The sequence below is a fragment of the Gekko japonicus genome, unplaced genomic scaffold (assembly GCF_001447785.1).
Source record: "Gekko japonicus isolate JY-2015 unplaced genomic scaffold, Gekko_japonicus_V1.1 scaffold615, whole genome shotgun sequence".
NCBI classification, from domain to species: Eukaryota; Metazoa; Chordata; class Lepidosauria; order Squamata; family Gekkonidae; genus Gekko; species Gekko japonicus.
Window position 1 is genome coordinate 605,384 of NW_015161969.1, and position 22,259 is coordinate 627,642.

The following is a 22,259-nucleotide window of genomic DNA, read 5'->3' on the forward strand; positions in this document are numbered from 1 at the left end:
GGTCCGTTTCCACCCCCCCACTCCAGGACCGGAGACAGGAGGCAGAAGCCTCCGGTCGCCTGCTCCCTTCCCCTCCCCCACCACCCACTCCCAACAGGCACTGAGGGGAATGTAGGGTTGCCAGCTCTAAGGAGGGAAATACCTGGAGGTTTGGGGGGTGGATTCTGTAGAGGGCAGCATTGGGCATGGGGGGGCGGAAGGACTCAGCAGGTATAATGTCATAGGGTCTACCCTCCAAAGCATCCATTTTCTCCAGGGGAACTGATCTCTGTCATCTGGAGATCAATTGTAACAGTGGGAGATCTCCAGGTCCCACCTGGAGATTGGCAACCCTAGGGGAAAGTCAGCTGCACAGCAGGGGGTTGAAGAGAATGGTTTGATGGCTGCTGGGCCAAGATTGGCAACAATAGTTCCCCAGGAGCCCCATCATAAATGCACCAAACAATTCCTAAAGATTTTCCAAAACACTACTCTGTTGATAAATTGCAACACTTTAAAGTAGCACCAAAGCTTTAAGATCTCTCCAGCTGTCACCTGGAGACTGGCAACAGCTTGTCTGGAGTGTGGGCAGTATGGCATTGTATCTGTCTTGAGGTCCCCCTGTTCCTCCTCCTCCTCCTCAGATCCCACCCTCAGCAGGCTTCATCCCTAAAATATCCTGGAAGTTTCCAACCTGGGGTTGGCAACCCTATGTCCTGGAGTTCCAACCTGGAGTTGGCAACCATCAGCCAACCTTTATCTGCCTGTCTGTCTTAAGTTTTACAACCCCCCCCTCCCCACAGCCTCTGCCTAGGGAGCAGCTGACATCATTCTCCTCTCCCAACTGAAAATTCCAACTGCCTTGCGGGGGGGTGAGTTTGAGGTGTGGAATGGAGTGTGGTCCAATCAGCTTCCATATGCAAATGACCTTGGAATGCTGGGCGGGACTGCACAAAGCAGCCAGTCAACTCAGCCAGTGTCTTCTGAGTGGCAGTTTTTCCGGCCTAACACTAAAGGCAGGCATTTTAGAACTTTGGCACCCACTATTCAATTATATATAAGGACAGATACTCCATATTGTCCTTTCTTTCTCCCATCCATTCTAGGTATTTCTACTCTCTTCCTTAGTGTTTTACTGAAATTGTCTTCCCTCACAAAATACATAGTTTTCCCTTTAAGTACCATCTGACCCCTCCTATCCTATCTGATGAAAAATTATCTGCCTGACAGTACAATCCTAAACAGAGCTCCATCCTTCTAAGCTTATTGATTTCAATGCATTGTCAGTTTTTAAGAGTTTGTTGATCACGAGATCACAGGAAGCAAATTTGGTTCACTATGGCTGTGGTCACACACGCTAGTTGAAGTTGAGGGGAAGCAAGACTGTTCCCTCCAGATGAATTTGACATGCAGTTGTGAGATCACACAGTCCTTTGAAGCTGCGGGTGCAGCCCATCACTGTGTGATCAGATGCAACTGTGGGTGAGTCTTTTTTTACCATTTGTTTCCCTTGGACATAAATGAGGAATCGAACCTTCACACTGAGGGCCCCCTGTGGAATATGTGATGATGCGCATACTGCAAAGGGGGGAAAAACACGACACAGAGTTAGGATGGCCTGATCAGACCATCCCAACAGCATGAGAGTGTGCTTGAGCAGTCAGACAGGAGAAAGTCCGTCCGTGGCCTGCCTTATCCAGATAACACTGGACTTCCCATGGTGTCTTTTAACTCTGCTTCTGTGGCAGAGCAGCACGGGTTGCTGATGACTGCAGGATGCTTACCAGATATTGCTGTCTGACCTGTCCCTTTAGATCCATCAGGCATTCGCACCTATGTCAGATCTAAAGAAGTGTGTGATTGCAGCCTATCAGCCCCCAACATATAAAAGACCATCCTCCATAGTCCACACCCAGGTGGAATGAAGGCTAGGTAGAAAATTTTGTTCCACAGCTTTTGACCTACGTTTGAAAGTGGTGTTCGCACCAACAGAGTACAATTAAACATTTGCCTTCCACAGCTGTAATTTTTACACAGAAACCTGTGGAGAGAGGTATCCTTTCACTACAACATGGACCCCCTTTTAATAAAATAGACTGTGAACTGGGACCTCTGCAGGACTCCCTGGGTGATCCAAATTAATGTGAAATCTTTTTCCTTTAAAAAAATGGAGAATGGATATGTAGACTGGGTCCACATGTGATTGCTCACTCATGATGAAGGAATAAAAAGATAGCTAGCAGTCCACATAGTGGAACTGATGGGCTTGCACAGCTCATCCACCATTCTATTGTAGCACTTTTGTTGTTGTTGTTCAGTCACACAGTCGAGTCCGACTCTTCGCGACCCCATGGACCAGATCCCGCCAGGCCTTCCTGTCTTCTGCCATCCTCTGAAGTTGGCTCAATTTCATGTCCGTTGCATCTATGACACTATCTAACCATCTCTGGATTGTATGAATTGAGACATGCAACTATTTTATTCAGAATCTCCAGGGAAAAAAAGGATTTCAGTTAAACCTAAGTACCCCACTATTGTGGAAACTAGCTAAAACTGGTAAGAAAGGTGTTGGTCATATTATCTCTTATCCCTTTGGCAATCCTATCCTAGCTACATCCATACTTTCCCCTCTTGAAAGGGAATTGCTTTGCTTCGGGCACCCTGGATATGAAATTGTACCTATGCAAAGGAATAAGGCTCGACTCCCATATTTTGGTGGTGAAAAATGCCACCAAGTTGCAACTGACTTATGGCAATCTCCTAGGGTTTTCAAGGCAAGAGGCAAACAGAAGTGCTTGGCCATTGCCTGCCTGTGTATAGCAACCGTGGAGTTCCTTGGTGGTCTCCCATCCAGGTACTAATGAGGGCTGACCCTACTTAGCTTCCAAGATCTGATGAGATCAGGCTAGCCTGGGCCGTCCAGGGCAGGGCACCATATTTTACTTAGATTTATTTCAGCTGCATCTACTATGTTCACTATCAGGATGGTACCCCAAGTGATATGCAGCTTTTTAAAAGCAATAACAAACCACAACAGAAAACTTAAAAGATCAGATTTAAAATCAGTATCGAAAACACAGAAAGCACATTTTTTAAAATGACCAAATAAATGTCAACATGAGTTCCACTGGAGAAAAAGCAGCTCCAACTACTATCCCTCCATGTAAAAATCTTTCAGAATTATCAAATTTAAATGAAATACAGGAAAGCTGGCAGAGAATGGCCAGACGTACCTCTACTGGCAATGTTCCCGAGTTAAGCACCACTTTGAAGAAGGTATGGCCTTGTGCCTTTGCAGTGCAGACCTGATGGTACATGCAGGTATATACAGCAGCAGATATCCTCTAAAATATGCACATCCCAGACTATATAGAGCTCTAAAGACTGTCTTCACTACTTTGGACTGAGCCTGGAAACCAATAGGAAGTCAAGGCTGGTGAGACACTGCTAGTGAAAGTTATACCTGGCCACTTTAAGTAATTTGAGAATTCACCAGGAGCACAGGGTCTATGAGAAACCCTAGCTTATGTACTTTGTCCTGTATATTGCCATCAATTCACAGCTGACTTATGGCAACCCCTGGTGAGGTTTTCAGAGATGGTTGGCCATTGCCTGCCTCTGGTTTGCCATTGCCTGGGTCTGTGTCACTACCCTGATATTCCTTAATGATCTCCCAACCAAAAACTGGCCAACGTCAACCCTGCTTAACTTCTAAGATCTGATGAGATTGGGCTAACCTGGCTATCCAGGTCAAGGCTGGTTTATGTTAGCCCACAATAATTATTTCTATCTTGCATGGATTGAAGTTTCAACTTGTTAAAATCCTTATCTAGCCCATAATGGCTTAGGCTGAGCCAGCTAAAATTGAATCCGATGAAGCCGGAGGTCCTGTGCCCCAGTCGTGGCAGCCCAAGGGTCGGGATCCCACTTCTGACCTTTGATGGAGCACCACTGGTGCCAGCGCTGGAGGTTAGGAGTCTGAGAGTGATCCTGGATGCCTCCCTGACAATGGAGGCCCGGATAGCAGCCACGGCCAGGTCGACCTTTTACCATCTTCGACTGATTAGGCAGCTGTTTCCCTTCCTCAAACTTGGCAACAGTGATCCATGCGATGGTCACCTCAATTGGATTACTGTAATGCCCTCTACATGGGGCTGCCCTTGTCGCAGATCCAGAAGCTTCAGCTGGTGCAAAATGCCACGGCCAGGCTGTTAATGGGACTCCCTGTTTGTGACCACATTCAGCCTGTGCTAAGTGCATTGCACTGACTGCCTATAGCATACCGGATCTGCTTCAAGATGCTCCTTATGTTCGTTGCATCGATAACACTGTCTAACCATCTCATCCTTTGCCATCTCCTTCTTTTACCTTCGATCTTTCCCAGCATCAGTTGATTAGATTTAAAAGCCTATAGGCCATATACCATAAAAATTAATTTTAAACTTTTAAAAAGGTTTAAACATTTAAAAAGACAGTATAACAGAAATGCGCCATGTCTATTATACAATTATTGCACAAAGTACTCAGCAGAAGTCTAAACCTTGTAGATTCAGAAAAGGAAGAAAATTTTAATATCCATTTCCTCAAGAACTTTTCTCTCACAACTGCATGTTTTGGGCAACAAAAAAATACATGGGCAAGTGAGTCTATAGTTGCTAATGGGCAGTCGCAATAGCATTACCTTTAATCTTTTCCAGCATCAGTGTCTTCTCCAGTGAATGCTCCCTTCTTATTTGGTGGCCAGAGTATTTGAGCTTCAGCTTCAGTATCTGGCTTTCCAGGGAACAGTTAGGGTTGATTTCTTTTAGGATCTACTGATTCAATCTGCTTGCAGTCCAAAGGACTCTCAAGAGTCTTCTCCAGCACCATAATTCAAAAGAATCTGTTCTTCGCTACTCAGCCTTCCTTATGGTCCAACTCTCACAGCCATACATTACTACTGAGAATACCACTGCTTTGACCATACGGACTTTTGTTGGGAGGGTGACATCTCTACTTTTTATTATACTGTCTAGGTTTGCCATTGCTTTCCTCCTAAGAAGCGGGCATCTTTTAATTTCATGGCTGCAGTCACCATCTGCAGTGATCTTGGATCCCAGGAACGTGAAGTCTGTCACTGCTTCCATGACTTCCCCTTCCATTTGCCAGGAAGTGATGGGGCCGGATGCCATGATCTTAGGTTTTTTTTAATGGAACTAGTAGTCTTTACTATATTGTGGAAAATGACATTGTATTCTTAATTTGTATTAACATTTAAAAGTTAGCTACATTTATCTTTTAAATCTCTTTTGGGACCTAATTAGTTAAAAGGTCATGTAGTAAAAGTGCTTTACAGTTTGCTGCTTTGCATGTAGATAACAAATGCACTTGTATTAATTTATTTTTAACATTCTAGTTCATCACATCTTCTTTTTAAACTTCTTGCTATATTCCCAACAATGCTGTCTTTCTAGAAACACAGTTCCATTATATAATGATTTTACTAGGTCTTTCTTATTTAAGAGGCACCAGTTGTTCTCTTTGGTTAACTAATAATATGTTGTCTGGATGGCTTCTTTTATTTTAACAGGTCTTGAAAGGTGAGCTAGAGATCAAGAGAAAGGTGATGGATAAATTGAACATACTCATCCAGGATCTCCTTTCATCTGTAAAAAATAAAGCATTGTCTCAGAAGCTGGAAGGTTGGCTGGAAAATGTCGTCCAGCGCTGGGAGAACCTGGCACAGAAGCTGGAGAGCAGTTCTAAGCAGGTTTTTAAAATAATTATTACTCTGTCCGTTTATTACAGTTAAATCATAAGCCAGTAAAGTGCTTGAAGTAGTATTGATGCAGTTTGGCATGTAGTTTGAAAAAAAATCTGAGTTTATTTTAAACATTGTCTTCCTCTCTTGGTGAAAAGTGGCTAGTGCAACAGTGCTTAGACAGTAAGAATAAGTTTTTTAATGTTATAGTGGATGCAGGTAGCCGAAGGTCCTCAATAGAAGATCTGATTAAAAATCAGCTTTAAAAGTAAGCTTTCAAGAGTCAAAGTTCCCTTTTGGTGAAGGGAGCTTTGACTCTCGGAAGTACAATTACTAATGTATAGTGGGACAAAATAACAATTTTTATGTGTTCTGATGATGTCAGAATTGTCAGTGATTAACCAGGATACAACGTTTGAGTCACTGTATGTAAATGAATCAATTATGTGTACAACAGCAGTGAAAAAGTGAGGTTCTATGTCCAAGATCATCAGAAAAGGGACTGGTTCAGGAGTAGCCACAATGGTCTGCAGTAGAACAGCTAGATTTTGGTCCAGTAGTACCTTAGACCAACAAGTTTTGGTAGTATAAGCTTTGGGGAGTCAAATCTCCCTTCATCACAAAGGGACTGAAAATGAAATCACAAGTATTGTACTGCCCTTGTATGGATCTATGGTGCAACAATATTTGGAATACTGTGAACATTTCTGGTGCCCCATCTCAAAAAGGGTATCACAGGGTTAAATAAAGTGTGACCAAATGATGGAATACCTTCTCAATGAGGAAGCACTGAAGAGTGGGATTTTTTAAGCTTAGAAAAAGGTAAAGGGTGAGTCTATCAATGGCTATTAACCCCTATGGCTGAATGGAGTCTTTGTGTTTGGAAGCCGTATACCGCTGAATGCCTGGTTGGGGGGGGGGGCAACTGGTGGTAGTTTTGGCTCTGTGCCCAGCAGTGGTCTTTCTGGAGTATATGACTGGACACTGTGGGAATAGAATACTGGAACAGATTGACCATAAATCTGATCCAGCAGAATCTCTTTGTGTTTTTCTTGGGAGAAAGAGATTTTTTAAACTTTTTTTTTTAAAGTCATGATTCAGTGGTGTGAGTAGAGGGGTAAAATTTTCAGAAATTTCAAAGTTGTGGGGAAAAAGTCCTCCCCCAATTTTTTCAGAAAAAAACCCATATTTGGGGAAACTGAAATATATGCAAACTTACTAGCCTTTCAAGCCTAAATTAATTTTACTGCTTTAACAACATAAAATGCATCACTTATAACAAATTGCAATATTTGACATATTTATGGAATTTAAAAGTTATAAATGCCTTAGTTTTGTACAAGCAAAATTGAAAACATATTCAAGACTTGAGAGAAAACTGCAAGCTCTTGCATCATATATTATCTTAGCACATGTATATTAATTTTTGCTATCTGGTTAGAGACAGCTAAACCTTTCAGTTTTCCTCTGAGAGTTTTATGTAGTTTCCACCCAACCTCCTTCTGATCTTTTTTCTCCCTCCTGCCAGGTAGAACAATAAGCTAGTTTTTTTCTAGTCTGTGGGGAAATATGTCACAGTGGTTGGAGGGAGAGATGAAAAGGCCAGCCACATCAGGTCAAAAGGACAACAGAAGGCATACAGCTATTGAGAAGCAATGAAAGCCTTGCATGCTCCCTAGGGGTGTGTGTTCAGGTATTTATTCATCTGAATGCAGATTAGACAATCTGATTCACTTACTGATATAAAAGTTGGTATTATTCAGCTTTTATTCAGGCCAGCTATATCACTGAGTCACATCGCTGCAGCGGCACAGCTTGGACAAGGCATTCCCTTCACACATTGAGGTGTGCCCCCATGGCAGCACAAATTGACCAGTGAAGGGAAAAGGCCTTTAACTTCCCTTTACTGGAGGAGGCATGCTGCTGCGGTGATGTGACTCTGCAAATGAAGGGAAGGCCCTTTTAAATGCCTCCCCTTCACTTTAAGAGTTGTGCCACGGGGGCAGCACACCTCCACCAGTGAAGAGAGAAGGCATTTAACTTACCTTCACTCATGGAGGCATGCTGCCGCCATGGGCAAAGATTAAAATTTATATTCCAGTATACGACACAAGCACCACATTACAAATGAATCTACAAAACTAGCAGTGAAAAGAAGAGAACTGAGACTGTTGACAATAATATAAATGAATATAAAAAGAAACAAAATAGGGAATATTCACAAGCTGAATACTAAGGAACTTTCCATCCTGGAGATGAGGCTTTCTGGAATATTCACAGAGCGTAGCATTTATTGGGGGATGTAACTAGGGATGGGCATGAACCAAAGGTAAAGGTTCCCTTGCTCAAAAGCCAGTCAAATCCGACTCTAGGGTTGCGGTGCTCCTCTCCATTTCAAAGCCGAAGAGCCAGCGCTGTCCGAAGACATTTCCGTGGTCATGTGGCCGGCATGACTAAACACCAAGGCGCACGGAACACTGTTACCTTCCCACTGAAGTGGTACCTATTTATCTACTTGCAATATCTTGCTTTCGAACTGCTGGTTGGCAGGAGCTGGAACGAGAGACAGGTGCTCACTCCGTCATGCGGCACACTCGGGTCTCGAACTGCTGAACTACCGACCTTCCACAGCCTGCAGTTCAGCGTCTTAACCACTTGAGCACCGCAGCATGAACCAAACCACAAAGCAAAATTCATCACAAATTTTGCCTTGCTCATGGTTTATGAACAGAAAACCATGCCAGGTCTACCATCATGAATTTACACAAACTTTTAAAGCAGTTCATGGGAGTTTATGGTTGGAGCAGAACTCAAGGGTTTACAGAGAATTCAGTCTCTTTAAACCCCTTCTCTCTGTTCCCCACAGAAGCCACATAAACAGCTGAGCAACAGGGAGGTGCTCCCCATCACTCAGCTGTTTCAGGATGTCTTGTGCAGTGCCTTTAAAGTTAAAAGGGACTACACAAGACAGCGTGAAACAGCTGAGTGGCTAAGCTGGGTTTTTTGTGCTTTCTGCAACCCCATCTAAAGGGACTGCGGCCCCTTTCAATGGGATTTGCAGGGTGATGAAACACTAATCGGTTCAGTTCACAAACAGACCTACCAGTTTGTTTCATGGTTTGGCTCATGGTTTGGCCATGAACTACAAACTGAACCACATTTTCCCAGTTCGTGCCCATCCCTAGTTGTAACAGCTGCCTTTTTGCTGCCATTTATTTGTCTTCTGTGCTTAAGGCTTTCCATCTCAATTTTAATTTTACTTGTTTTTTTCTTATGCCAAGAATATGTCAGTCAACAATCTCATCATGTTTGTAGCAGAAAGTGGAATACAGACCTTTATAATTACTTTTAATATATTCCTTATACTTCTTGGTTCACATGAACACTTCTCTTATAAAGTCAGAGATTTAGATCATGTCAGATCTGCTGGTGTACTCTAGCCCTGAATCTGTTGTATTGCAGTCCTGGGATTGCCAGGAAACATCACAGGATCAACTTCACTGTAACATTTGTATTTATAAAGAGAAGAGCTTCAGGCAAGACTAGGAGCAATTTCAAAGGGATGAGGACTGTGGAAAGAACCCATTCCACGCTCTACCACTGAGTTATATCTGGTTGACTATGTTCTTATAGATGATGATGCTCCTGGGTGTACAGGAAAAAGAGTCATCAGTGCCATCAAGCATGTTCCTTTTTCTGTTATGTAACAGCTACATTTTTAGAAACACATGCAAAATAAATTGAATAGTTGTGAAAAGCAGTGACTACTTTTATTTTAGTTTTCTAATTCATGTCTTCTTCCTCTGCTAAAAAAGTCAGTTTTTGAATTAAAGAACATGGCTGCAAACATTCTGTCATTTGTTCCACAAAACTGAACTTCAAGATTTTTGTCTTTGTTTGCCTGACTTGATATAGAAAGCACCATACATATTATTCTATTAAGGTTTCCTCCTGATTTTGATATTGACTTTTTCATATGTCTCATTCACCTAGCATGAGTCAGATAAAACAATTTGGTCTGAGTTCAATACAGTGTTATTTTGTTTCGAAAGTCAATCCATGAACAAGGAAGAGCAGTTTCTCATTATTTTCTATTGCCACTCCGAATAGTCTTTATTAAAATCTTTCAAGTAATGTGTGACCTCTGTTTCAATACTTCTTACAGATTTCACAGGCTGTTGCTACCTCTCAGACATCACTAACACAGACAACAGTAATGGAAACTGTAACTATGGTGACCACCAGAGAGCAAATCCTGGTTAAGCATGCTAAAGAGGAGCTTCCACCACCTCCACCTCACAAGAAGAGACAAATTGTTGTGGATTCAGAAATTAGAAAAAGGTGAGAATTAGAAAAAAGTGAAAGCATGAGGAGGTATTTTTAATCAAGAGGAATTGTAAGTGGAAATATTTAACATCATTACTAAACCATTAATCTACTGTTTTTAGTATATGAGAGCTTTAGTGCTCTGAAAAACCATACTAAGGGCTATTCAGAATGTTTATAAAGAAACTTTCTGATCTTGAAAAAGGGTGGGTGTAGGCTGAAATGTTCTCTGAAAGTCCCCCAAAACATGCCTTTTGATTGTGCCGATTCACTCATATTCATTTCTTCACTCAACACCTGCTATCACTATATGATCTAGCCAATCAGGGATATCATGAAAAGCATGGGGATATCACAGGACTAACTACATGATTATGTAAAAAAATATCAGAGATAATAGAGGAAACATTTTTATTTTGAAAGTAGGAAATTTTGTACCGATTTGGCAGAGCTCCCCCTCAGACTTGCAGAAGTGGCAGGGGCACTTGGGGGGGGGGGTCAGTGTTTCCCCAGACATTCCCTTATATTGGCTCATCCCAACTATAATTGAATAATTTTTGGTAGCTCAGGAGCTTGTTCAGTTAATCAGGCCCATGACTTTTATATACATACTTTGCTAATAATATGTGGTTAGATACAAAAATACCCTGCATTAAGGGCATTCCCAGCCAGTAAGCTGGGGACTGATTTGCCTCAGACCTAGGCCAAATTGCCTGTGAAGTGAATCCAGCCATCCAATGGGAACTCAGGAAGAAGAGGCTATATATTACTGCCTATCCTTAATGAATACAGCTTTTTGTCACCGGCTGCTACCAACCCATCCACCCTCTGTAGAATATCACGGGATCAGCTAGTCACTGTGCCAAACAGGAATTGTGGGGGTTCTTCACTGGCTGGCTATTGGTTAGATCTTTTTTTTTTTTGCCTGCTTTGTGATGTTTAGGTTGGTGGTGTTAAGAGCTTAATTGGGGCTGGTCTTTGACAGTTTAGGCCTTAACTAGTTTGGCAGGGATAGAATGGGTTGCTCATTGATAGGTAGGGGTCACTGTCGAGCACCCTGAGCCATCAGGCATGATGGAGGACATGTTCTGAAGAGATCATCACTGGCTTTATGACTGGGTGGACTTGTGAAGGCATGCCTTTGGTGCTGAGCAGCATCTTCCTGAACCTGGTAGTGGCTTTACAGCACATCAGGGAAGGGGGCTGCGGCTGGGCACCTCTATACATGGTATCTGTGGGCTGTGTCAAACAAAGCCGGTGGTAGCCAGGGTTCGAAGCCAGGGTTGATTTGCCAGAAAAGGCAGTCATGGATAGGCTGCCTAGCAGAGCCCACCCTCAATTAAATATTAGCATAACTAATTGATGACATTGCCCAGCAGATTTGAATAAATTACTTAAATTTATACTGTGGTCTCATGTCTTTATTGGGGTACTTGGGCAGCAGCATTTCTGCTGACAGAAGAGGAAGGACATTTTGGGTGGTTCTCTTCCCCACTGCAAACCGCCACTTTGCCTCCTACACTGTTCATAAAAGTTCCTGACCTTTAGAAGAATTTTTTTTTAATCCCCGGAGGAATATTTTTTATTTTGCAAAACTACAAAAACTGCAAAGAAATAATAGGGAAGGGAAAGCAAACCACACTAATCTAAAACCCCAAGAGGAGGAGATCTTTTCACTGTTAGTTAAAATGTTAGTACTGTTAGAGTTAATGTCACAATATACTTGTAGAGTTCTTGCTTATAATAGTTCGCTATTTATATGTTATTTTGTTAGTTGTTATGAGAGAAATCTCTGATCATCTTCTTATTCTTTGCTTCAAAAGGCCATTTTCCAAGTCCTTCTGCCTTTACTTTGGCTTTCTGTCTTTGAAATTGTATACCACTCTGGCAGGTCCTGCACCCTTTTCTGCCGCAGAGTCCTCTTCCATTCCTGAGGTAACAGAGTCACTAGACTTCATTTCTTCCTCTTTGGACTCTTCTTCTTCCCCTAGCTGTTGTCTCAAAAATTCTTTAGCTTTAAAAGTGGAGTCTATCTTCTCTCTTCTATCGTTGATTTTAAAGATGACACCTTCCGGAACCATATCCCATTTGTTTGAAGAAAATAAATTAGATCCTTGTAGTTTTTCCTCTTTTGTCTGATTTCAAATGGAATGTCCTTTAACGTTTTGATGATTACATTTCCCATTTTCAGTGGAGTTGCTGAGGTTGCTTTTAAAATGGTGTCCCTAGTTTGTCTTCTTACAAACTTGACCACTATTTCTCCAGGTAGGCTATTATTTTTAATGTAGTTGGAGTATGCCCTATAGGCTACTTCCATTTTGTTTACAAGTTCATCCGCTGTTAAGCCTACTACTGGAGTGATATGTTCACTGAGCACCTTCTTCAAATCTTCTCGATCTGTTTCAGGAACCCCCTGAAACCTGAGAACCATGTTAGCTTTTTCCATCTGTAGCTGTAAAACTCGGTTCTCTTGGCAATTCCGCCTTATTTCCACCTCTCCCATCCTTTTCTTTAACTTCTTGCTTGTGGTGTCTATCTCTTTAATTTTCTCGTTTGCCTGCTCCACTTTTTTCTCTGTTTTGTTCAGATGGAGCTGCTGCGCAGCAAATTTTTTGTTCATCACAGTTAATTGCTGGTTAATACCATCAAGTTGTTCCATCACCGGCTTAAGCATATCCGCCAGGAGTTTGAGGACATCTGTTCCCTCTTCTGGCCTTGGGCTCTGCCCACCCGGCTTTGTCTTAAACTTTCTCTGCTGGGCCGCCATCTTTCCGGTTTTGTTTACAGTTTCTACCGCTCCCTCAAAACTTGGAAAACTCGCCAAACGACTTCGCAATTCAGATAAGTTTCTCAAAAGACTTTCGGTTTACTTCCTCCCTTCACCCCCTTCATGTCCATTTACCGCTCTCGCAAAAGAGGCATCCCTCTTTGGAATCTCTGTTTTCGATCGCGGGGGGAGGAGAATCACTTTTCAAACTACTTTGTTTTATTCTGAACTCACATTCATTGTCAGCCAATTTATCTGACCGTGCTCAATTTTACGCCATTCCACTCGATCTCCGGTGCTTGTCCCGGTCAGTCCAGCTTGTGCCCAAAGGCCACTCAGCAACTGGTCCTTCAGGGTGGAGGGGAGCCTCAATTCTCTGGCATTATGCCATCGAAGAGGCTACCCCTCAAAAGCCGCTTGGTCTGGAACCTATCGCAAAGGCTCCGCAGGGGTGTCACTTGAGGTGGCACCCCACCAGGCCGCTGGTATGCGATTCACCCTCCTCCATTGTGAGGAGAGCATCCACCATCACTGTTCCGTCGACCGGAAGTCACCTTTAGAAGAATTTTAATAGGGTCAATAGGCTTCAGTGGGAAGGAAAACAATCCCGGTCATTATACTTTAGTACACAACTGAATGGGATTGTGATTTTTTCCCCCCTGTAAGAAAAATAAAATAAGGAAGTAAAATATTTAGCCTCACAATGCAGAAAAGTTGAGTCAGGGATGAGAAATTCAGGGAAAGTTTTGTTCAGACTGTGTTGGCTGTAATGTGTGTGTGGTGGTAGTAATAGGGAAGAGCTTCTAAGGTGTTACCGAGAAACATTTCTATAATAGTTCATTCTTCCTATTGTCAGAGCAAGTTAGGACTGAGGCCTAGAACTGGCACTTATGAGAGCAACTAACTTTACAATAGCATGCTCTGACTCTTAAACCATATCATATAGTCTGCTAATCATGATTCATAGTAAGATTTTGTATATTTTTGGTAAGGCAATTTGTGGTCTGTAGATAGCTGAAAGGCATTAAAAGCTCTAGTCCTGATACAGCCAAAGCTCATCATTTTGGATTGCCATTTATTTCAGTGAGAGAGTTTGCTTAGCCTTACTGAAATCTATGGGATGTAAAAGTGGAATTTTGTATAATGTTACTTGAGCTACAGAACCAGGATGATGGTCCTACACCTGGCATCTGCTCCCTGGTATACTGGAAGGGAAAGCTAAAGTGTTAGTGTTTTGCTTACACAAGGGCCATATTCAGTGTGCCAGTGGATTTTAAAGATTGCTCAGTTTTTCACTTTTAAAAAAATAAGTCACCTGTGTAGATCCAGCCAAATCCTACCTTCTGCCACAGCATAAGGTTTTACACTGTTCCATTAAGCTAAAAACAGCTTTAGAGCATCACCAACCAAATGCACAACTGAGTTCAGCTGCCAGTTCTTCTTGGTAACATGAAATATACTTGTGCAGGGGGGATGTGTTAGCTATAGTGACAAGACACAGCTCCTAAAGTTAGCATGTGCAATTTCCTCTCAAATGTTAGAGGAAGTACCACCATCTGAACAGGGAAATGACTGCACATTAGACTGACAGTGCTTCATTATCTTCTAAAAACCACTCTAAGTGGGTGGTGAAAAGAAGTTGAAATAAAGCTATCCAGGATGTTATTTTCCCCCCCTAAGATCAGCACAAGATAAGAACCAGAACTGATGGGAGGCAGAAACAATATCAGCAGTCTCTAGGGTTACTGCAAAAGCTCCATGCAATGATCATGGCCAAATTGCTTCTCACATCCACCATTTCATGTATGAGGCTGGTGTACCGAGATCTCAGTTCCTCTTTTCAGGACATCCCAGACATTTCCCAATGGAGCACTATAGCTTATTTTTCCTTTTCCTCTATGAGTGATACATTATAACATAGCATATAGGTGACACATTGTCTAAAAGCTACCCTGACTATTTACAACATATAAAATAGTTCTGAATTATTCACATTTCAAAAGAAGATATTACTTAACTTTTCATTCTTGCACTGCGAGGAAAATTATTTTGAAAATGTACCAAGGGATGTCAATATGTAAGACTGTCAGACTGCCATTGTAGATGTGAAGCTGGATATCTATCTTTTGATTAAAGGAAAGACATATTAAAAAGCAGGATAGTTGCTCCACCTAGTGTCTTCACATTCAGTGCATTTTAGATCAATCTCATCCTTTAAAAATAAGGAGGGATACTGACAGCCGAAACTTAAGATAGTGCCTAATTATAAAAGTATTTTTAATGATTTGCTTAGGCGGAATGAATTTTTGTTTTGCAGCACATGACTGAAATCTCATAATATTGATAGCCTTCTCACAGGACTTGCCACAAAAGTACTTGCCAGTTCTCAGTTTTCACAAAATTATACCTGCTAACATTCTCTGACAGTTGACTTTGGAAATAATTCAGTAATAGGTCACTGATGGTCTATCTACTCCATGAGTCATGTATTATATTCATTGGAGCTCTTTTCCTGGGATTGGGCCCCATGCTGCTCCTGAACCCTATGATGTGATTCCTTCCCACATCAATTCCCTTCTCCCTGGGGGACAGGTAATTTCGATGTGGATAGAGTTCCATTCTAATAATTTAGATATTCATCATGATATACAGAAATGTCAGCTACATGAAGGTAATTGTATTGATTCTCTTAACATGGGAATCGAGAAGGTGGTGTAAACAAATGGCACGTTCTGGGATGTATTATTCTATGAGTCATCCACTGTTGAGGGGGTTTATAACAAGAACGTGTAGAACAGCAGGGAAGCTTCATTAACTTGGTCAATAACCTCAGTATTTGTAAAACTGCAATATTCAGTTTAGCATATATCTTGCAAGAGCTGCTGATTTTTTACTGAGATGTTTGATTCAAGAAATGTAGGTATAAAGGCTGTAAGCCCTAGCTCCTTTTCTCAGCACAACAGTTTTTAGTAATGTTGCTTTAGTGCAAAAATACTATTTTCCCCCTGTTTGTTTGGTTTTAAGAAACTGACAACTTTTAAAATGGAGAATTCTGTACAATTCTGCTATGGAAAAAATTCTGTTATGGAAAAAATCTGCTATGGAAAAAATGTTATAGAAAAGTGTTTGCTGGTTTTGGGGTATTGTTTTGTTTTTTAATGGTAAAGCTGCAAGGTAAATTACTGCTCAGAGTTCCCAGTTCAAAACATCAACGGTGCAGACAATTATTCATCATTCAAAACAACAATCTTTGCTCTTGCACATCATTGTCTGTTCTTCAGAGGTGACTGAATTTCTCAAGGTCTTGGGTATTGCCATCACAGTTTTATTCTCTCTTTGTCTCTGTGGATCCATTCAAACTATTTATAAACCTATGCCTTGTTTGAGACACTTATCTACAATATGCAATTGTCATCTTTTTAAAAATTATAGATATTTCTCACATCCCTACACAGACCCATGCCAACTTCCTCCAATGACAGCAACAAACTCGGTTAACCAACAAGATCATCCATTGATTTAAAAAAAGACTCACTAGTTTCATGTATTGTGAAAAAAATAAGAGATGTACTCTTCAAAAATGGCACTGAGCATATGAAACTGGTGCTGCACCTGTTCGTTTAAGGCAAGCTAGTACCTTAGAGTTGAACAGTCTCTGCTTTATTTCTAAAGAGATCCTACATCTTACAATTGACCGTTTTATGGGAATTACTGGACTATTCAGAGCCTTCTCTTTGTGGTGGTTATGATGGATCTTTTTACTTTTAATTCATATTTCTGGCTTAAAACACCTGATACAAGCTTTTTTGTCAATAAACTAATTTTATACAAACTCTGTGTTAAGAAACCATTCTCTTTTTCTGTTTGTCTCAGATTTGATGTTGATACAACAGAACTTCACAGTTGGATGACCCGTTCAGAAGCTGTGCTCCAAAGTCCTGAGTTTGCAATATACAGAAAAGAAGGGAACCTGTCTGACCTTAGAGAAAGAGTTAATGTAGGAAAATATTTGTATACTTGTGTGTTTGTGTTAGATCTGTAAAACGATTTTGCCCTGACAACCCCATCCATTGAAACACAGTCTGTCCTCAACCACCAAACATTAAATAGCTCTGTATATTTAAAATGAAATCGCTAACTGGTATGCATGGTAGGGGGAATTATAGCATAATTTGTAAGTTTCTGTCATCCTGTCCTAAATGCAAATAATGCAATGTGGATAAGTGTCCTGAGCAACTGCCATTAAAGAGTACAGTTTATAATCAAGTTTACCATTTTATATACTATATTTTTAAAGAGGCAGGCACTATTTTTTTAAGAATTGAGTTTTGGAAATTGTGTCATTAATCTGATTTTTCAAACAGAAACAAGTAATGGAATATGTGTCTTTTGATGTCTATTAGCTATGACAGTTAAACTAAAACTTTGTTTGCTAAGTACCAGATGCTGTGGGAAAAATTAAATGGGAAGCCTAACTCTATTAGACTGTCCACTACTGAAAACTAAATGGTAGGCCAGAAAGACTGTGGCTTCAATCTACTGGATCTGTGGATGGAAGAATTTCTGCTTATTGTGTGCCTTTCTTCCCCCCCCCCTTTCCCATTATTGCCCAAAATGTCCCTTGAAATGCTGATCCTGGAAGACAGAGAATCCCCAAGCACAGCATCTGGGGGCTGCACTGGAGAGGAAGGCTCTCCCTGTGCAGAAATCCTTATGTCCTTTGAAATGTTTCTATGGACTCAAGCCCTTGGCCTCACAAAGTTATGTTTAAATTCTTATCTTATTGTGAAAGAAAAAAACCAGAAAGCATGGAGGTTTTTTGTCATCTTCTGGGTGTGGAACAGCAATCATTGCACGTGTGGAGGGGGAGGTATTTGTGAATTTCTTGCATTGTGCAGGGGGTTGGACTAGATGACCCTGGAGATCCTTTCCAACTCTGATTCTATTTTAAATCAGCATTTTCATAACTGGCATATGCCAAGCTATCATCTAAAAACGTCAGGCTGCATAGTTCAACAGAGGTATGTCTTTACATGCATTGTGCTGATAAAGGTTACTGCACATAAGTATGGTATTTGAATGACAGGACAATTACACACAGAGAAAAACCATTATACAAATGTAGATCGGTGATGAGGTTACATATGTATGTTTTAGTTTTCCTTGAAGCACTGGTTTCTGTTTTCTGTAATAATAATAATAATAATAATAATAATAATAATAATAATAATAATTCCGATTTATTGATCGCTTTTCCCACACACCTGTGGGCTCAGAGCGATTTACAGTTACTCATGACATTTGGACTAACAATACTCATGGGGGATAGGGAAGACAACATACAGTATTTTTAATTATACACACATTGTAGCTGGCCGGAGGATTCAACTGCGGGCTGGATCAGTCGTGTTCTGACGGCATGAAGGATATAACTCTTCTTTAGAATTCCACTGTTTTAAACTACTAACTGTAGATACATGGAGATGTGTGATCTCCAGCCAAACTGGCCTGGGAAAAATTGCTTCCTGACCCCAAAGTGGCAATCAGCATTTTCCTGGGCATGTAAGAAAGGGCCACAAATACTAAGCACTGAGGCAACCCTTCCTCCCCTCCCTTCTTATGATCTGCCTAAGTTCATAGAATCTGCATTTCTGTCATATGGCCATCTAGCCTCTGTTTGAAATCCTCCAAAGAAGGAGAGCCCACCACCTCCTGAGAAAACCTGTTCCACTGAGGAACTGCTCTGTCAGGCAGTTCTTCCTAATGTTTAGCCGAAAACTCTTCTGATTTAATTTCAACTCATTGGTTCTGGTCTGACCTTCCGGGGCAACAGAAAACAACTCTGTGGTCATGCTGTATATGACAGCTCTTCAAGTACTTGAAGATGGTTATCATATCCAGGCTCATCTGAGTCATTGCTGAATACTAAAGCTTTTAAATTTCTATTACCTTGGTTTAAGCTTTTTCATATTTATATGATTATAGAGAGGCATGTTATACTTCTGGAAAATAAAGTTTATAAAATAGTATTCTAAATAATTTCTTGCCTTTCCCTTTCATGCATCTTAAAAATATTAAATAAATACCACTCTTAGAAGAATAATTTAATAGTAATGGCATTTTAGTATCTGAGACAGCATCTTAGCCTTGCAAGCAGCAGTTCATTGAGGCTATTTGCCCCCCAAGCCGGAAATAACGAGGCAGACACAAGTGTTGGGTTTAACTATAGGGCCACTTTATTAACGGACAACTTTAGCTGGAACCAATGGCAAGGGCAAAACAGAATTGCGTTATGGTCAAGGCCAGAGGTCAAGGACCCCTCCCTTACCTTGTCAATAGGGCAAGCCACCCTGCCCCGGGTGGGAGCCCACTGCAGGGGCTACCATCCGGCCGGCTAGCCATTGCAAGACAACCCTGTAGCCCCATCCCCCAAGCCGCAAGGCTCAAAGAGAGGACCTAAACAGGGCCGTCCCGAAGGCAGTCCGTTTTCCCCGCCCCGTACCGCAAGGCACAAAGACTGTACTCACAGGACCCCTTCAACCCCAAATATGGGTGTCAGCTGGTGCTCACCGGACCGCAATCTGTATACCGCATAGCAACCTGCCAGGCTCGTAAAAGGGGGAGTCACGACCGGAGCTCTGCCTTTGCCGCCGAACGCGCGGGACTGCTGAGAAGGAGAGGCGGGGCTGGGCTTTAAGCCTACACTGCCCCACCCCCTCTCAAGTCCCGTGTGCGGCGCTTTTGGCGCCAACGCCGTCTGTCTCTTCCGGCTGGGAGGCAAAGGCGCCTCCCCAGCCCAACGGCCGGAACGGCCGTGTGCTGTTTGAAGCGTGTTACTTCTAATCAGAATGCTTGCCAGCTGCACCATCCAGCCTCTTTGCAGGTACATGTAGGGGGAAAGCCTGGCAATTGTGTGTTGTGTGTACTTATCCTTTATCAGGTTTATAACAGGTTTGTTTGTTTGTTTCTAAGTCAGCATGAGTTTAGTGATGGGCAAGATCCCCTAGGTTTGATTTGAAATTGGTTTCAACGTTTACAAGCTTTCCTCAGAACTGCCTAGAAAAAGTAAACAGGAGTCTTGTGCACCTATATATAATGCCCCTATATAAATCAATGGTGTGACCTCATTTGGAATACTGTGTGCAATTCTGGTCACCACACCTTAAAAAGGATATTATAGCTTTGGAAAAAGTGCAGAAAAGGGAACTCAAATGATAAAAGGGTTGGAACACTTTCCCTATGAGGAAAGGTTAAGGCACTTAGAGCTCTTTGGCTTGGAGAAACGACGACTGAGGGGTGACATGATTGAGGTTTATAAGATTATGCATGGGAAAGAGCAGGTAGAGAAAGAGGTACTTTTCTCCCTTTCTCACAATACAAGAACTCGTGGGCACTCCATGAAATTGCTGAGGGGTCGGGTTAGAACGGATAAAAGGAAGTACTTCTTCACCCAAAGAGTGATTAACACTTGGAATTCACTGCCACTGGTGGTGGCTACAAGCATGGACGGCTTCAAAAGAGAATTAGATAAGCATATGGAGCAGAGGTCCATCAGTGGCTATTAGCCACAAGGTATAGCTAGGGGCTCTGGGGCAAGTGATGCTCTGTCTTCTTGGTGCTTGGGGGGGGGTCAACAGTGGGAGGGCTTCTGGTGTCCTGGCCCCACTGGTGGACCTCCTGATGGCACTGGTATTTCTGGCCACTGTGTGATACAGAGTGTTGGACTGGATGGGCCTTTGGCCTGATCCAACATTGGCATCTCTTATGTTCTTATGTTCTTGTGGCACCTCAAAAAAATTTAACCTTTTGTGGATTAGATCATGTGGATTGCATCTGGTGAACTGCAGACTAGATCTTGAGGGCTGCATAGTCTTCAGATGCAAATTCTTACTGTGCAAACATTTATGTAGGAGATAATAAAAACAAGCAAACATCTGGGTTAAATGGCCATGAAATGCTGGAAGTATTGGGTGAAATGTAATTAAAATGTAATAAAAATACTGAGTCCATTCCTTAGTTATGCTAAGATATTTATTTATTTAAAACATTTTATGCTGCCTTTCCACCCAATCAGGGTCAAGGCAGCAAATATATTAAAAAATTAAAATATTTGAGCAGTTAAAATATAAAATAACTCAATAAACACATAAACTAACTCAATAAACAAATAAACAACACCAGAAAGAGGGCCAGTAACCATTATTGGCATATGCCTGATGAAAGAAAAATGTCTTCATCTCTTGGTGAAAGACACTGATAGAGGGAGACAGACAAATTTTCCTGACGAGGGAGTTTGGAAGTTTTGGTGCCAACACCGAGATGGCCCTTTCTTGGGTTGCCACCTGTCTAACTTCAGATGGTGGGAGCAACTAAACCAGGGCCTCCGAAGATGGCCAGAGTGTATGGTAGATGGAATAAGACTGGAGCCATACTCTGACTGCAGCATTCTATACCAATTGTAGCTTCCAGGCATACTTCAAGGGCAGCCCCATGTAGAGTGCATTGCAGTAATCTAATCTAGATGTTACAAGGGCATGCACCACAGTTAACACCTAATATGGGTAGGAAACCTCAGGTGTTGCTAAGAGAATTAACATATATAGGCCCCGGTCACACGAAAGGTTTTAGGCCGGAAGAAGGACGGATCGGGGGCGCAGCAAACGGGTGCGATCCCACCGCAACATCTGGGAAACATTGTGCACCCGTCCCCGATCCGTCCCTTCCGGCCGAAAACCCACATCTAAAATAAACCACCTCCTGAGGAGGTCTAACCTGAACAGCTGCGGCAAGCACGGCCATGGGATCGCCTGCGCGTCCTTCTGCCGGCGCATCCCCGGCTCCTGGCCGAACTGCCGGCTGCCTTGGTCTCCCGACCGTGGCTTCCTCCCCGGCATCTGATTGTGCCGGGGAGCAACAGTGCCGCTGCTCATGGGATCCGGGGGATCCCGCCGCGGCGTGTCTATTTTGGTGCGGCTTTAAAAAGCCGCACTTTGCCGGTGCCCCCCCCCCCCGTGTGGCAGGGGCCATAGTGAACAAAAAATTCCCGGTCCAAAAAGTTTGCTGAGATTTGTTTCTTGGCTAGTAATTTTGGTGGATGCCCACTCATTATTATGTATTATGGTCAAAGACCCATCAAACAGCATACAGGATCAAAAAAGCAAACCCAGGTTACCAAAACATTACAGAGAAGAGACATCATAAGGAGTATTAAGGAGGAGCTTGCGCTTTGCAAATGCAATAAAAAGAAATTTAGGGTGGATGCCCACTATTTTCAAGTTGTGCTTGTGTCAAGGGGTCAAGGGCAGGTTAGAATTGATTGGGTGGGCAGAAGACAAGGTAGGCTGGGATAGCAAGCACTATCTCACAGAGCTGTTGATCCTACAACAGACAGAGCCAAACACAGGGTATTCATAGAAGCTAGTTTCTGCAGCTGTAGCAGTAGCCTAA

The 22,259-nt window shown here is 42.2% G+C and overlaps 1 protein-coding gene across 1 annotated transcript in view; it reads left to right on the forward strand.

Moving 5' to 3' along the window:
* Nucleotides 1-22,259, forward strand: part of LOC107126133 (dystrophin-like) — a 402,970-nt gene that overhangs the window by 90,006 nt on the left and 290,705 nt on the right. Inside the window, exons 10-12 of the mRNA XM_015429648.1 lie at nt 5,549-5,728; nt 9,885-10,060; nt 16,686-16,809. Coding sequence (XP_015285134.1) covers nt 5,549-5,728; nt 9,885-10,060; nt 16,686-16,809 — 480 coding nt within the window. The remainder of the gene's footprint in view (nt 1-5,548; nt 5,729-9,884; nt 10,061-16,685; nt 16,810-22,259) is intronic.